The sequence below is a fragment of the Phocoena phocoena genome, chromosome 1 (assembly GCF_963924675.1).
Source record: "Phocoena phocoena chromosome 1, mPhoPho1.1, whole genome shotgun sequence".
In the NCBI taxonomy this organism is placed as follows: domain Eukaryota; kingdom Metazoa; phylum Chordata; class Mammalia; order Artiodactyla; family Phocoenidae; genus Phocoena; species Phocoena phocoena.
Genome location: NC_089219.1, coordinates 19,364,063 through 19,379,712, shown reverse-complemented (window position 1 = coordinate 19,379,712; position 15,650 = coordinate 19,364,063). Strand labels below are relative to the sequence as shown.

At 59.7% G+C, this 15,650-nt stretch overlaps 1 protein-coding gene across 1 annotated transcript in view; it reads left to right on the top strand.

Annotated features, from left to right (window-relative positions):
* Positions 1–13,821, top strand: part of RUNX3 (RUNX family transcription factor 3) — a 60,064-nt gene extending 46,243 nt beyond the window's left edge. The window contains exons 5-6 of the mRNA XM_065881430.1: positions 8,357–8,515; positions 13,277–13,821. Of these exons, the coding sequence (XP_065737502.1) occupies positions 8,357–8,515; positions 13,277–13,821 (704 nt within the window). The remainder of the gene's footprint in view (positions 1–8,356; positions 8,516–13,276) is intronic.
* The last annotated feature ends 1,829 nt before the right edge of the window (positions 13,822–15,650 follow it).

Below are 15,650 nucleotides of genomic sequence, written 5' to 3'. Positions count from 1 at the left end.
GGTAGGGGAAGGGGTGGCATAGGTCGAGGCAGCAAGAGGAAGGGAAAGAAATCAGGAGCGGAGAGAAGCTGGAGTCAGAAGCAAGGCGGTACAGGCCAGATCAGTGACTTGAAACAAAATCTTAGCAGAGGCTCATTCATAGAAAAGAGCAGATGTGGGAGGTGGCACATCCCCCAGTCTCCCATCTGAGCACCTGCTTGCTCTTCCCCCTGCCCGGCCCTCAGGGCAGGTCTCACCTGCACCCTGGATTCCAGCCCCAGCCTGCCCTTCACTCTGCGACCTTGGACGAATCTTCCTCCTTCCCCAACTTCCGTTTCCCCACCTGTAAGTGGTCGGGGGCAGCTCAGCTGCTGCTGGTCAACAAGCACTCCCTGTGTGCCAGGCCCTGTGCAGGGTCTCTTTTGTTTTTGGCCATGCTGCACGGCACGTGGGATCTTAGTTCCCCAACCAGGGATAGAACCTGCGTCCCCTGCATTGGAAGCGCAGAGTCTTAACCACTGGACCACCAGGGAAGCCCCCCAGAGTCTCTTAATTGATCCTCGACAACCCCAGGAGGAGACAGGCCAGGAGGCCAAGCCACTCGCCCAAGGGTGAGCTTCGGTGCACCCCAGGGGCTCCAGCCTGGGGCTCAGGGAAACAGGGGCCACTGGGAAGGGCCTTCCTAGCTCAGTGTGCTCATCTGTAAGATGGGGATGGTTTTAGCTTCTGCTCCGGGGAGTCGTGAGCTTTACATGAATTACAGCTGCCTGGCCTGCAGGAGGTACCCAACAACCCTGATGGATTATCACAGGGTTTCCCTTCGGGGCTTTTCTTCTGCTTCGTGACCCCCGACTCCGTGTGAGGGCTGAGCCTTCCGTGGGGAGGGGTGGGAGTAGAGGCTGGTCCCGGGAGCCAGGGAGAGGCGCCTGCAGATCCCCGAGGCCCGGCTGTGGGTTCTGTGGCCAGGTCGTTCCCCTCCGCTGCCCTGCAGAGCGTGCCCAGTCTGCAGCCAGGTGGCCGGCTGGGTTTGAAGGCTGGCTTGGTGGCTTCCTGCCTGTGTGGCCTTGGTTTCTGAGGTTCTCGGTGCTGGTGTCCCTCAGAGTCACCGGGGGCTGGTAAAGAAGCAGTGGAGCAGGATCCAATATACGGGGCAGCAGGCAGTATAGCGCCTGGCGAGCCTGGGGTAGACTGCAGTGTGGGAACTGCTCACCCTGTCTCCCAGGCTTAGCAGGTGCCGTAGCTGAGAGGGCAGGACACAGGTTCTCCATGCTGCCTGAGGCCATGGGCCGGGGGCTGTTCTGACATCTTGCCTGAGGGCCCTTTCTTCCCCAAAGTGTACATGGGACGGTTTCAACAAATATTTTTCTGGGTACCGACCACGTGTCAGGCACTATTCTAGAAGCTAGGGACACTGCAGTGAACCAACAGATGGGCTCTGGCCCTCTTGGGTCTCACACACTAGGGGTGGGGAGAAATGGTAAACCATGCTGTTGTCACCATGGCCCACGAGGCCCAACCTGATCTGTGCCCTTTACCCCTTGCCTTCCTCTCTGACACCCTTCTCCTCACTTACCCAACTCTGGCCACCTTGGCCTCTTGACCAGTCTTCAAACTGGGCAGCTTCACACTTCTGCCTCAGGGCCTTTGCACTGCCGTTCCCTCTACCTGGGACACGCCTCCCCCAACAACCCCAGACATGTGGCTCGCTGCTTCCCACCTTGAAGTCTTTACTCACACTTCTCAGTGAGCCCTCCCCTGACCACGCAGTTTTAATCAAACACACAGGCATCCCCCTCTCGCCCTTACACTTCCCGGCTTTCATTTTACTTATCACCTCCTAAGATGCTATATAGTTCACTCATTTATTTCACGTATTTTCCATCTCCCCTGACTACTATATATGCTCCATGGGGTGGGGGTTCTTTGCTTTGCCAGACATTGATGTAGACCCTGGAACACAGACGTGAGCACTTATTAGGTGCTCAGTAAATATTTGTTGAATAAATAAACAAGGTAAACAGATGATTAGCTAGTTTAATTTCAGGTAGTGAGAAGTCCTGCAAAGAAAATCTAAGCTGGGGGGCGGGGGGCAGTGGTGGAGAGTGCAGGGCTGGGACCCACAGTGGGAGGGGGACAGGGGAGGCCTCCTGAAGAGGTGACATTTGAGCAGAGGCCTGAAGGAGGTGAGCAGACAGCCACTGGGGCTGCTGGGGGCGGGAGACGACGTGGGCAGGAAAAGTGACCCTGAGCCTGCAACTTTAGGACTGTGGCCGTCCTAAAGTTGCCACAGTTCTGTCCTCAGCTCCAGGTGGGATTGGAGGGATGCCCAGCTTGAGGAAAGGCAACTGCTCCTGGCCCCTGGCTCCCAGGACCCCACGGCCCTAGGGGGAGTGCACCCAGCAGGAGGGAAGGGGTTAACCTTGGACCTCCCCGGTTCCCCTAATCAACCCCAGGCCACTGGAAGCCCCAGTTGTGCCCCTGGGAGAGCCGCTGGCCCCCCACCCGCCCGGTTCCTTGCCTAGCCACCGACTGGCTTTCATCTGCTCACGGGGGGCCAATTCATGGCAGACCACCTGGGGCTCAGCCCCCACCTACGACTCTGCTCGGCTGTTAGGAACCAGGGGTAAATCTCCTGACAGGCCGCAGAGCGGGCCTTGGGCCCGGGTGCCCCACCCCACGGCTGGACAGACAGTGGCTGCTGTGTATGGGATGTGGCCGGGCAGCCAAGGAGGTGGCCAAGTGGCTTCAGATGGGAGAAGGGCCCCATGGCTGGGGCCCACATTGTTGCCTGCAGACCACGCTGCTCCTGGGGCCCCGCCCAGCTCTGCTTCTCCCCGCTCCCTGCTCCCGTTGGCCTCCTGCCCCCCTCACCCCACCGCGGCAGGACACTGAGCTGGCCTCCTGCCAGTCGGGCCTCACTGCCAAGGAACCCAGCTCTGCTCTCTTGGAGGTCTTGGGAAGTCAAGACCTTAGCAGCTGAGCTCCATGCAACACGCTGAGCAGTCCAGGTTTGACCTTGACCATGTGCCTCCACTTTCCCATCTGTAAAATGGTTGTGATGATAGCGGCCTCTCAGAGGATCGTGGCCCTCGTAGACGACACGCGTGGCCCGCCTGGCACAGTGCTTGGCACGTCGTAGATGCCTGCTCAAGCGGTTGCCACTCTTGTCACGGGGGCTTGTGTCAGGCCAGTGTGAAGGCAAGGGCGTGGCCCTGATGGCCCCTGGGTTTCCCCCTGAAGCACCAGGTACCTGGCAGGTGTGGGGACCCGGTGCTGAGAGATGCCGGGTGAGTCACCCACCTGGCTGGGCCCCAGTGTTCCTCCCCCAACTTTTATCCTTCTCACACACCTGCGAGGCTGGGCCCTCCCACTGTCCAGATCCATTGAGGAGGGGTTGTAAACCCAGAGTGCCTTCCTTGAGTGCCAAGGCCAGGTGGGCTGTTTAATTCTCCCGGCCTGTCCCCAGACTCAGGAGTTAGAGTGTGAGCTCCACTTCACAGGTGACACAGCTGTGGCCCAGCGGGTAAGAGCTGCCTGGGACAGGCCTGGGCCGCTGGGTCCTGGAGGGTCATAAGTGAGGATCGGAGCAGGTGCCGTCCCACAGGCTGTCAGTGAGTTGAGCCCAGGCGCCGCAGGCGGACAGGCAGCCCAAGCGAGGTCCAGAGGGCCAAGGTGGGGCCGTCCCCAGGCAGTCCCCCTCCTCTGCACAAAGTGCTCTACCTTGAAACACTTGGGGCCTGTTCTCCAGCTCATCCTCAACTCAGGGGTTAGACACTATGATAACCACTTGACAGCTGTGGAAACTGAGGCCCAGAGGAGCAGAGGGACTTGGTGGGTTAGAGCAGGGTGTGATTAGAGGGTTGGACGCTCAGCGCTGAGCTTCCGAGCAGGGCAGGGCTCCTGGTGGAGTCCACTGAGACCCTCTCATCTTCTTCTTTCCAGGCCTGTAATCCTGCACCTGCTCTGGGCCCTGGGCCTGGGCTGGGTCCTAACACCCATTGTTTGGAGCCCCTGAGTTTCCAAACCCAGGCTCCTTTCCTACAAGATGGGCTCCGGGAAGACAAGGTGGCCAGGTGCCTCTATGTGACCTCGAGCATGTCCCTGACCTTCACTGAGCCTCAGTTTTCTCACCTGTGAACTAGGGACAGTGGTAGACCCCCTCATGGGGATAATGCAGGTGAAACAAGGCAGAACGTGTCAACTGCTTAGACAGTGGAGTGGAGGAAGCACTGAGTAAGTGTCGGCCACTGTTTTTCTTTCCGTTCCTGCTAGCTACTGCTCTTAGCCTGCAGAGGTGCTGGGAGAAGGGGGCTTCCTGGAAGAGGCAGAGAATAAATACTAGAGAAACCCTGGGAGCAGCAGCTGCAGGAGGCAGTGATGGGGGTGCCCGTGGGGGGCCTCATCCTGGCCAGTGGCTGAGTCTTGCAGTCTTAAGTCAGGGACTTTCAAAGCTAGAGGGGCCTCAGTGAGCAGTGTGTGCAGATGGGAAACTGAGTCCCAGCATGAAAGAGCTGGGCCCCTCGTGACCTAGTGAGCTGGGCCAGGGCTCCCCACCCAGCTCTCACTGTGGGCAGCCGAATGAAAGAGGTCTATTCTGAAGGCACATCTTCTTTCCTCGGGCACAGGGAGTTCCGTTCTGCTCCCAGTGTGAAGGCCCAGGCCCCGTGGCTCTGAGACTCTGTGGCGCCCTGGCCACGTGGAGCCACCTCAGCTCCTCTTTGCCCCTCCTGGGCCGTGGCTCCAGCATTCCACAGCAACAAGGAGCAGTTCCCCAAGTGCTGTTAAAACTCCTCCCTGTCCAGGAAGTCTGCCCTGCGTGAAGGCAGAGCAGCATGTAGCAGGAGCGTGGGCTCTGGGACCACATTACCTGATTTATATCCCAGACCAACCACTTAGTGTAGGGCTCATCTTGAAGCCTCAGTGGCCCCATCTGTACAATGGGACCGAAAGGGAAGTGTCAGGAGAAAGAGCACTGGACTTGGAGTCGGGGTCTGGGTGCTGTCCTGGCTTTGTGTCCCGGATAGGACTTACCATCCTGGCCTCCGTGTCCTGGTCTCGATGTGGGGGTGATAATCCTGCGTCCCTTGGCACAGGCTGGGGTAGAAGTGACCGTGCAGATGGTGGGGCCCCAGGTGGGTGGAGGGCGTCCGGTCACCTGATTTGGCCAGCAACACGACCTGTGAGGGCACCACGATGCAGACACCGTGGCTTGGGGTGGGTGGGGGAAAGGGGTGAGGCCACCAGGCGGCAGAGCCCATCCTCGGACCCAGGCTGGCTGCGAACCTCTCCCTCCTTCCACTGGCCCCCAGGAGTGTCTCTAGACACACAGTGCACAGTGTGACTCAGAAACGGGACTTTATTAGCCAGTGGCCATAACAACAACCAGCTTTCGTGTAACCCCGCTGGCTCACTTCAAGCTTGTGGTTGACTAAGACACCCAGATCCCCTCCACCTGAGCTGCTGTCAGGTCAGTCTGCGGTCTCCAGATCTATCCAGCCGGCTTCCTGCCTGTTGAGATGGTTCTGACTTCATTCATGCCCCAGCTCATCCACACTGCCTTGCCATTTTCAGTGGCCTCCACAGCAAGGGCAACAGCGTTTCCTCCAAGGCCGATCAGGACTGAGGCCAGGCCGTCCGGCACTTCCCTAGAGACCACGTCCTGAGGGGTATCCGTGAGCCAGTCCTCGATGGCTAAGGTTAGACAACCAACCAGCAAATGAAATCCCAAACTTGGAGGATGTAAACTGGCAGCCCCTGAACAGGACATGTTCTACAAAGCGGTCGAGTTATTTTGTTGTTGTTTTCAGTATTTGAATTGCCAACACATGGAATACGGGAGGTTTCACATAAAAGCAGGTTTATGGCTTCCGGTAAACTGGAAGCTCTGGCAACACTGGGTCCACCCCCACCGGGGCACCAGTCAGCTGGACTGGATGGCAACTGCCCCTTCTACGAGGCCCACCCCCTCCAGTCTGCCCCAGGCCCTACCCATCCCATGTGCCTCATTTATGTGATTTGCCCAGCCCCCATAGCCATCTAGCCTGGTGGCCCCAGCTCCAACCAAACTACCCCCAGCCCATGTTTTTCCTGTTGCCAAGGGTCCTGGGAGGCAGCAGTGGGGGGCCCGGCTGGGAGCCAGGTGGTCTCATTTTGGCTGTTGAGTGTCCCATGGGCTCGGGCCTGGGGCCTCGGAGGAGGAGAAAGTGGGTCCCTGGTTCTTGGTGGCTTGCTGAGCCCATTGAGGCTCCCGGGACAACCTGTTCCATTTCTAAGGGCTCTCACATGCCTGTTTGAGCTTGTGACAGGGGTGTGTAGCGAGACTCGGGGCCTGTGGGTACCAGATGCATTGCATCCCCCTTTTGAAAATCAGAAGTCAGGCCCATTCTGAAGTCCCCACCTCTGTCCCCTCACTCCCAATGGCAGTTAAGAGTCATCTCATACCTTCCAGGCCCCTAGGACACCATTTTCCAAGCCTCAGCAAGCATGGTGAGGAGTTTTGTTTTACCTCCCGCTACCCCTCTCTCCTTCTTCTTTCTCTGTCAATCTAGAAGATTCCTCGTGTCACTGAAGACCCCAGGACTCAGGCAAGCCTTCCCCTCTCCCTTAGCCCCTCCCCACACTTCTTTTCCAAGGATCCCAAGTCTAAGACATCCTCCCTCTTTCCTCGCTGTGTGACCTCGGGCAAGCCTCTTCACCTCTCTGAACTGCAGTTCCCTTGTCTGTAAAAAGAGGACCAGGCCCACCTGTCTGCCTGGCCTCCTCCCTCAGGGTCAGGTGGAGCCGAACGGGCCAACCTCGGCTGACAGGCTGATCAGGAGAGCCCAGGAATGTCCGGTCCTCTCAGTGAGGAGTCTGTTATAACAGAGTGTCTGCCCTGGAGAAATCCCCCGACACAAGGAGGTGTGTGAACAGAGATATTCCTGGGAGTCCTGCATGCAGGGGGATCATTTGGAAGCGAGCTAAGTGTCCATCTGAGAGGAACGGCTGAGGGGACTGCGGCCTCCAGGGGATGTGACGAGCAGGAACGAGGGACACCCACAGGCTTAGTGAGGCCGTCCCGCCCCCACCTGTTGCCCCTCACTGTGCCCTGGGGTGGGCTCCCGAGGTTTTGCGGGAACTCTGTTGTTTCTCTGGGGCTGGGTTACTCTCTCCATCTATCAGGTAAGGAAACTGAGGTGGCCCCCCAGGTGTGCTACTGAAAGAGCAGGTTAGAGAATGATACAGCCAGGCTGAGACCATTCAAGAAAGTTCTGTGAGAAACTTGCTCTGCGTTTTGCATGCACGTGAAACCAAAAAACGGCTGGAAAGAAAGACCTCTGAATTGATCACGTGGGGACTTCTGGGCAGGGATTTAGGGTGGGTCAGAGGGGCCATTAGCCTTACCTGTAATGCTTTTATTTTTGTAGCTATTCATATTTTGCTTGTGAAATGTAAAATGAGTAATTGAAAAAGTGGTGTGTTGTGTGTGTGTGTGTGTGTGTGTGTGTGTGTGTGTGTGAGAGAGAGAGAGAGAGAGAGAGAGAGAGAGAGAGAGAGCGAGAGAGAGAGAGAGGTGGTGGTCCCTGCAAGCCTGATGTCGTTCGAGAAGCCTTGAGGGTGGCCTTGGCTGGCTGCTTGAAGGCAGGGGCATGGCCATCTTGACGAGGCTGGGGGCCGTGGCAGAGGGATACTGGGAAATGCTGGCGGCTTCTCCAAGTGTGATGCCCAAGGCAGGTGCACTGGTCCCCTGTTCCCAGCTTCGGGACAGAGATGGGAGTCCAGCCCCTCACACAGCGCCCCACTCCACTTCCCAGCATCGTGGTGAATTTCCTCTCCTGTCTGAGACCCAGAGGGGAGAAGGCATGTGCTGGGGGTCCCAGGGTAGCTCTGGGCTGGAGGAGCCAGCATTCCCATTCTGGGGCCATCTCCCATTCCTCTTGCAGATGTGAACGGCAGGCAGGATGGATGCTGGGGGGCAGACAGTGGCAGCATCCCTGGGTTCTCTCCCTGCCTCCCAGGGAAGCCTGCTTAAGCCCCTTTCCCGTGCCTGTTGCCTCAGATTCCCCTTCTGCCCAAAAGCGTAGCGTAGAGGTGTAGGTCGCAGGCTTTGATTTGAACCCTGAGTTCAAATCTTGACTCCACAACTTACTGGCTCTGTGGCCTGGAACCTCTTTGAGCCTCACCTGTGGCATAAGAAGGTAGGAGTGAGATGATGGCAGCCCCAGGGCAGCACGTACTGACCATTCTCTGTTCAGAAGAGACATCGGTAGTGGCCTTTGGGTTCTCCCTACAGAGGCCTAAGGGTAGACCTCAGGGAGAACTTCCCAGCAGAGCAAGGCATTTCTGACCCCCCGAGACTCACGGGGACCAGCTTCTCACGGGCTCCCATGCTCTGCAGGGCATCGACAGAAGCTGGAGGACCAGACCAAGGCGTTCCCCGACCGCTTCGGGGACCTGGAGCGCCTGCGCATGCGGGTCACGCCGAGCACGCCCAGCCCCCGAGGCTCGCTCAGCACCGCCAGCCACTTCAGCAGCCAGGCCCAGACCCCCATCCAAGGTACGGCGCAGGGAGGTGGGGGCTGCGGTGGGAGAAGGGGACGGCGGCCTGGAAGTGGTCTCTCTGCTCCAGACCAAAAGCTCATCCCAGGGTCGCTGGCTGCACCACCCTGGTGTTTGTTATAAAGGAGCGCGGCCTGCTCTGAGGGCCTGCTCTGCCCGGTCCTGGGCTCAGCCCTTCCTTCCTTCATTCCGCAAACATTTATTGCCGCTCACCCTGTGCCGTCGTGGTGCCTGGCCCCAGGGATGGATAGACAGGCACAGTCCCTGCCCTCCCGGGGCTCCCTGTGCCCGGCGGGAAATGGGTATTAGTCCCCCAGTGCACCCGTTAAAGCTGAGCAGGCCTCGCCCCAGGAGCCTGAGACAGACACGTCTGCCAAGGACACCACATTCCCCCAGGCCTCGGCTTTCTCATCTGAAAGCGGAGTGGTGGTGGATGCCTCTGCCTGGGCCTCGGGTGACATTCAAATGACGTTACTGCACTCAGACTTCGTAAACTGTGAAGTGAGTTTGTCCCTGGAGAGAGAGAGAGCATCTCCTGAGAAAGGTCCCCACCTGGCCCAGAGACTCTTCCCAAACAGGAAGGAGGAGGGAGGCCTCTGGGCGGAGGCCCAGGATGGAGTCTTTACCCCTTGGCCAGATGGACACGGCAGGCACGTGTGAGCCTAAGTCTCGGGCAGGCCGTCCAGGTGTACAGGGCCTGGCACGTAGCAGGTGCTCAGTAGGTGGTCAAATCGTGAATATCTACCCTGCTGTCTAGGTTCTCTTGGCCAGTGGGTTGGGGTGCAGGAGGCTGAGTGCACAGCTGACCCGCAGGCCAGGCAGGGATGGAGAGTGCTCGGCAGCAGTGCTGGACGCGGCCGGGAGGGCTGGCTGCTGCCGTCATGCACCGTGGGTGTCTGTTCTTTCTTGGTCCTCCAGGCCCTGGTTAGAACCCATTTGGCAGATGAGTGAATTGAGGCTTAAGAGGTTAAGGGCCACTCTTGGGTCACACAGCGCATCAATGACCAGGTTCAAAGTGTCCACAGCACCTGCCCCCAGGAACTTCCTGTACTTCTGAGGGCACAAGCAAGGGAGTCCCTACTGGGTCTCTCCATTAAGGGAGGCCCTGCCCCCAGCCCTGGCCACGTGTGCCAGGCACAATGCCATGGCAGGGGGACTTGATGCAGCCCCGTGGTGTGAAGAGACGGTACCTCCCTTCTGGCCTGGGAAGCTGGGCCTTGGCCCTGCTGAGCCCCCAAGGTGGGGAGAGGCCCCAGGTCCAGGCTTTTAGCCACGGGCTGTCGAGTTTGAAACACTCAGCAACTCTTGAGCCAGGGGGGCTGCAGGGTGGAGGGGTCTGAGCTCAAGAGGCAGTAAGATGTCCTCTGGGCTCATGCCCACCCCTGCCCAGAAGCTGTCTGCGCTCCCCTTCCCGGCAGGCCAGCCTTTGCGCAGGTACAGTGATCTAACACTCCAGGCCTTTCCCTGACATGGGCAGAGCTGGGGCCCAGCCAGGGGGCCCTGGAACCCAGCAGGTGGGGGCTAACAGTGGCGTCCTGTCCAGCAGCTCCCATGGAAGGAGAACCCACCTCTCTTTCCACTTGTGTGGACGTGGCTTGGGAACCAGCACCTGCTGGAGCCTGAGGCAGGCCTACCCGCCCTCTGTCCAGCCCCAGAGGGCCAGGCCTAGCCCAGCCGCAGGCAGAGCCCCTGCCTCCCCCGAGGCTGGGAGGAGAGGAGGTCGGGCCTGTGTGGGATAGTGGCTGACCCAGTCCTTCCCCTTCTGCTGTATCCTGAGGCAGGGTGCTTGCTAGCCACCCACAGCATTGGACGTCAGGCAGCCTCTGTGGCCCTTCACACCAGCCAGGCCTCCCCGTCCTCAGGCCTGTCCCCTTTGGAGTGAGAGGAAGGGCTTTTGACAACCAAGACCAAGGAAGGAACGTGAACTTTGCAGTCAGGTGGACGTGGCTAGGAATTCGGGCTCTGCCAGGCACTGGCCTCAGTTTTCTCATCTGTAAAGTGGGAAGAAGGAGGTATCTGTCACAGGGGCGTTGGCAGGGCCAGGCTTGGGGAGTCCCTCTCACTGGCCCTCCCCTCCTGGTGGGACAAGCCTCTACTTTCAGACTCCATCCTGGGGGTCCCCCTCAGGATACCCCACCACCACTTCTCTTGGTTCCTGTTAATAGCTTTGACCCCCCAGCTTTGGTGACTGGCAAGCAGTGCCGAGGCCCCAACCCCTCCGTACCCCAGCCCCCAGCCCCCTGGCTGTGACCGCCCACAATGGGGGCTTCTCACAGCTCAAAGGCCTCATTCAGCCACCACACAGCAGCTGGGGCAATTTGGAGAAGAAAATAAACATTTCCTCCCAGTGTTGGGATTGGCTGCTCGACAGAGGCCTGGCCAGCTCGGGTTTCTTGGGGCTACTGGGCTGGAGGGGGTGGGGCTGGGGGCAGGAGCTGAGGGGGTGCTGAGGGCAGACGCTCCCCCCACCCGGGGAGGGAGGCAGGAGAGGACGGTGAGAGGGCCGGGCAGGCCTGCCCGCAGCCCACATGACCCCCGAGGGCCACACGCACCCAGGCCCACCTGGCACGGAGGCCCGGCTATAGCCCTGCCATTGCATCCTGGGCTCCCCGTTTGGGCTCCCTTTGTTTTGCAAAAGGGGTTCCTGTCAGGCGGCAGCGCTCGCTCCCCTGGGCTCAGGGCAAGGTGTTAGCCTCATGCTTGGCTGTGCTTGGGGTGCCAGGCACTGCCAACAAGGCTCCTCCCCTGGGGTTCAGAGATGAGGGCAGGAGCCAGGCTCCTCCGACCCCCTAGGCCTCAGGGCAGCACTGACCAGCCAAGAAATCTGTTAGGGAGGGTCCAGATGTGCCAGAAGGCCCCCGTCTCCCGGCCCCTAGCCCCCACATCTCCCCACCTGGAGCCCGGAGCCTCATCCCGTATCATCCACATCCGGGACCAGAGCCTGCTGCTGAGGAAACACCACCCCAGCTGAGCTGGGAAGACCCCAAAGTCCAGAGAAGTTACAAGTCTTATCTGAGGTCGCACAGCACCTCAAGCAGATCTGGGGAAGTGAGGCCTGAGGGCACCTGCAGCTCTAGCCTCAGCCACGTCTCAGGCACGGCAGGCAGTGCACACCTGGAGCTGGCCAGGGGCAGAGGCTGGCCTCTTCCTGAGCCCTCTCTGGCCCCTAGTCTTTGGTGGACAGAGGGCTTGGGAACAGACAGACTTTAGACTGCTGCTGGGGGCTCATCCACCTCCCCACTGCTGCCCAGAGTCACCCCTTTGGCCAGGGTACAAGGAAGGCCCAGGGTCAGGGGCTCATCTTTGCAGGGCCCTGAATGAGCCGGTTCTCCTGAGCGCCCAGAACAGGAGGTGTCACAGCTGCAGTGGCAGCACAAACCCTCATCAGGCCCCTGCTGTGTGCCCAGTGTAGGCACTTTACATGTATTAACTAATTTAATCCCTAGGAACTGTTATTGTCTCCATTTTTCATGTGGGACAACTTGATGCACAGAGAGGTTTAGTGACTTGCCCAAGGACACACAGCTAGTAAGTGTCGGAACTAAGATAAGTATCCAACCTCAGAGACCACACAGTTAACCATCAGTCTGTGCTGCCTCAGAGATGGGACAGTTACCCTTCAGGCACGTGTCGGAACTCGCGACGGAGAGTCCTAGGATTCTGTGTAGGTCCAATGTGCTGTGTGACACTTAGGCAAGTGCCTCACCCTCTCTGAGTTTCAGTCTTCCTACCAAGGGGTTTAGACTCAATCCTGAAGCCCCTTTGAGTATTGAGGTTTGAGGGGGTCTGTGATTACAAAAGTATGGGGCAGAGGCTGGGATACTTTTGTCTTGGAGCCAACTCCTGGGGGAGCCAGGGTGGGGCCTGGGCTGGACACTGGGTCTCTCTGTGACAAGGGCAGGGTCCAGGCCACCAAGCCCCTCTGGCTGCCGTCTGTCTCGCTTTGCTGTGGAGGTGGGTGAGGGGGGCATCTGATCCTTGTCTGGCCACCAGTCAGCTCCAGCCTGCAGGGCAGCCCTGGAGACACAGGCCCAGGCTGAGGCCGCGGTGGGGGGTGGTGGGGGATGGACAGAGCTGCCGTGGACCCAGCTGCCACAGCACAGGCGGAAGCTCCCATAACCTAACTGAGCCCCACCTGGGCAGGAGAGGTGCAGGCGCAGGCGCACGTACCCCCAGCGGGAGCAGAAAGCAGAGGCCTCGTGATGAGTTCCAGTCCTTTCTGTGCAGCATGAGGAGAAGCCTTCTTTCTCTCTCTGCCTGGTTCTTCGTCTGCGAGAGCAGGGCCTGACTCCCAATCTCACGGGACCGTTGGAGACCCTCTTTACCGAGAGCGAGAGACAGAGGGCGAACCTGCCGGGCCAGGCTGTTGGGCGGCCTGTGCTGGCCCCGCCCTTGGCTCCCCACGCGCCCACAGCCCAGCGGGGAGCCCACCTGCCCCTCGACAGGCCTCTGCACGGCTAGGCTGGGAAGAGGATGCCGGGAGGAGAGAAAAGCCCTCCCCCTCCTCTGCCTGCCCCGGCAGCGCCCGGGGCCACCCACAGCCCAGACCCCTGCTCGCACCTGCTTCCCAGGTGGGGCCGGATCGGGAATCAGCAGGCTCCAGCCCCCCGAGCAGCTCAGGGCGGTGGGAGCAGAGCCACATGTAGCACCAGGGATCCCCCTGGATGGGCCTGTAAACCAGAGCCCGAGGTCATTCTTGAAGAAAGGCCGCCGGGGTGGTGTCGGGCAGTGACTGACCATCCTCCTTGCTGTCCCCCAGGCACCTCCGACCTGAACCCTTTCTCCGACCCCCGCCAGTTTGACCGCTCCTTCGCAGCGCTGCCGACCCTCCCGGAGAGCCGCTTCCCCGACCCCCGGATGCATTACCCAGGGGCCATGTCGGCCGCCTTCCCGTACAGCGCCACACCCTCGGGCACGAGCATCGGCAGCCTCGGCGTGGCCAGCATGCCGGCCACCGGCCGCTTCCACCACACCTACCTCCCGCCGCCCTACCCGGGGGCCCCGCAGAACCAGAGCGGGCCCTTCCAGGCCAGCCCTTCCCCCTACCACCTCTACTACGGCGCATCCTCCGGCTCCTACCAGTTCTCCATGGTGGCCGGCAGCAGCAGCGCTGGCGACCGCTCGCCCACCCGCATGCTGGCCTCCTGCCCCAGCAGCGCCGCCTCTGTCGCCACCGGCAACCTCATGAACCCCAGCCTGGGTAGCCAGAGCGACGGCGTGGAGGCCGATGGCAGCCACAGCAACTCGCCTACCGCGCTGAGCACGCCCGGCCGCATGGACGAGGCCGTGTGGCGGCCCTACTGACCGCCCGGGTCCAAGTGGACTGCTCCCGCTGGTGGCGGGGACCCCAAGAACCTTCCAGACAAGTGGCGGGCCCAGCTCCAAGGCTCAGGGCACTCATGGGACTTAACGCTTCACGGCAGCTGTGGGCCCAGGGTCCATGGTCCTGGGGCCCAGAGCTGGTAGCTGGCTCTGAGAGCATCTGGTCCAGCCACGTCTTTGTACAGAGGGGTCGGGACCTCCCCCAGGACCCCACCCCCAGCCCAGATCCTACTCATCTCATCCCACGTCCCCGTGGGAGAAGTAGCCTCCTCCCGCCACCTCCCCTGGAATGACCTGGCTGTCCCCAGCTATGCCCACTGCTGTCACGGGGCCCAGGCCTCCTGGGACAGAGACCATCTCTGTTCTAGAGCGAGACGGCATTTGCCCACATGGTTTGGCCTCTTATCCTCGGGACCCTAGAAAGATCTCCCCACCCTTGCCTTCCTCAGAGACCCCGCACCCTGTGGGCCCAGCCCTCCCTCTGCATTTATACAAGTTGAGTCACAACTGGAAGGTCCCCCAGCCCTGAGAGGGGCTCACTTATGGTTTGGATGGGGAAGGAACCCCTCCAGAGGCCCCAGGGAATCGCTAGCAGAGATGGAATGAGGATCCCCCCAGGCCCGCCCCCCGGCTCTGTTTCCCTACAACTCCTGGCAGCTAAGGGCCCCGACCCCATCCCAGCCGTCCGTGGGTCCCAGGCCCCAGAGCAGACTGGCCTGCGGCAACAGGTCCCTAAAACCAGGAAAGACACCTGCGGACAGGTCTTCCATGCACTTTACCAGTCTAAGGCATTCGCCCTCTGTTCTCTCAGTGGGGGCTGGGAAGGGTCCCTTTCCCCCTAGGCTGGTCTCAAAATTGCCATTTTTGGAGAGAGCACCAGGACCAGACAGGTCCTACCAGAAAGCCTTGGGGTAAGGGGTCATGGGGTGAGATGTCAGCATCCCTGGCCCACCTAGGTCCAGCCAAGCTGTGCACAGCCAAGCTGTGCAGCCTCGTGGGAAGACCCAGCCAAACCTTCCAATCTCTGACACACAACTCCCCGTCTTTAACCAGTCTGCTTCCAAAGCAGTCTTGAACAAAAAACCAGTTTTTAAAGCTGATTTTAGAGAAAGAAGCTTGTCAAGCATTTTCAGACACACGATCTCTTACGGAAAAAGCCCCCATGATAGTGAACGATACCCCTCCCCCTCTGAGAGTGTGGAATTGTTAGGATCCCAAAACCTCCTCAAGAGGTCACAGTCCTTCAGCAGCATCCCACCAGCTTGCACCAAAGGCCAACCTGGTGCAGAACAAAGGGAGCACTGGTGAGATGCTGGAATCTCAAGTCTGTGGCTCTCGGGCATTTGTCCGAGAGGACGTGTGGGTGTCCCGGTAGAGGTGGGAGGGATGTGGGGGAGTACGGTGGCTGCATGATGGCAGAACACAAGAGCTGGGAAGGGCTTGGCGGCCCCAGCTCAGCCCCTGCTCTGCTCACAGGGGAAGTATTACAGTTTACAAATGGGAAAGCAGGCCTTGCCCAAGGGTTTAAGCATGTCCAAGTATTTTTCGTTCTAGAAAGGCATAAAAAACCCATGTCTGAATTTTTTAGTTCTCGAAAGGCTTAAGTGGAAAAGGACAAAACTCATAAGCACTGGGCAGCGTGTGGCTTTTAGCCGTCGTTTCAGCCCCATCCTCTGTGGGTGTGGAAATCTCCCCTACAAAATGCTCCTTAGCGGTTGTCTCTGTAATAGCACGTGACCTGCCTGCCACCGCACCTGTGACAACCGCCAGATAGGCACATGGGATGCACACTCAGGTTAGGAGCTACAGCT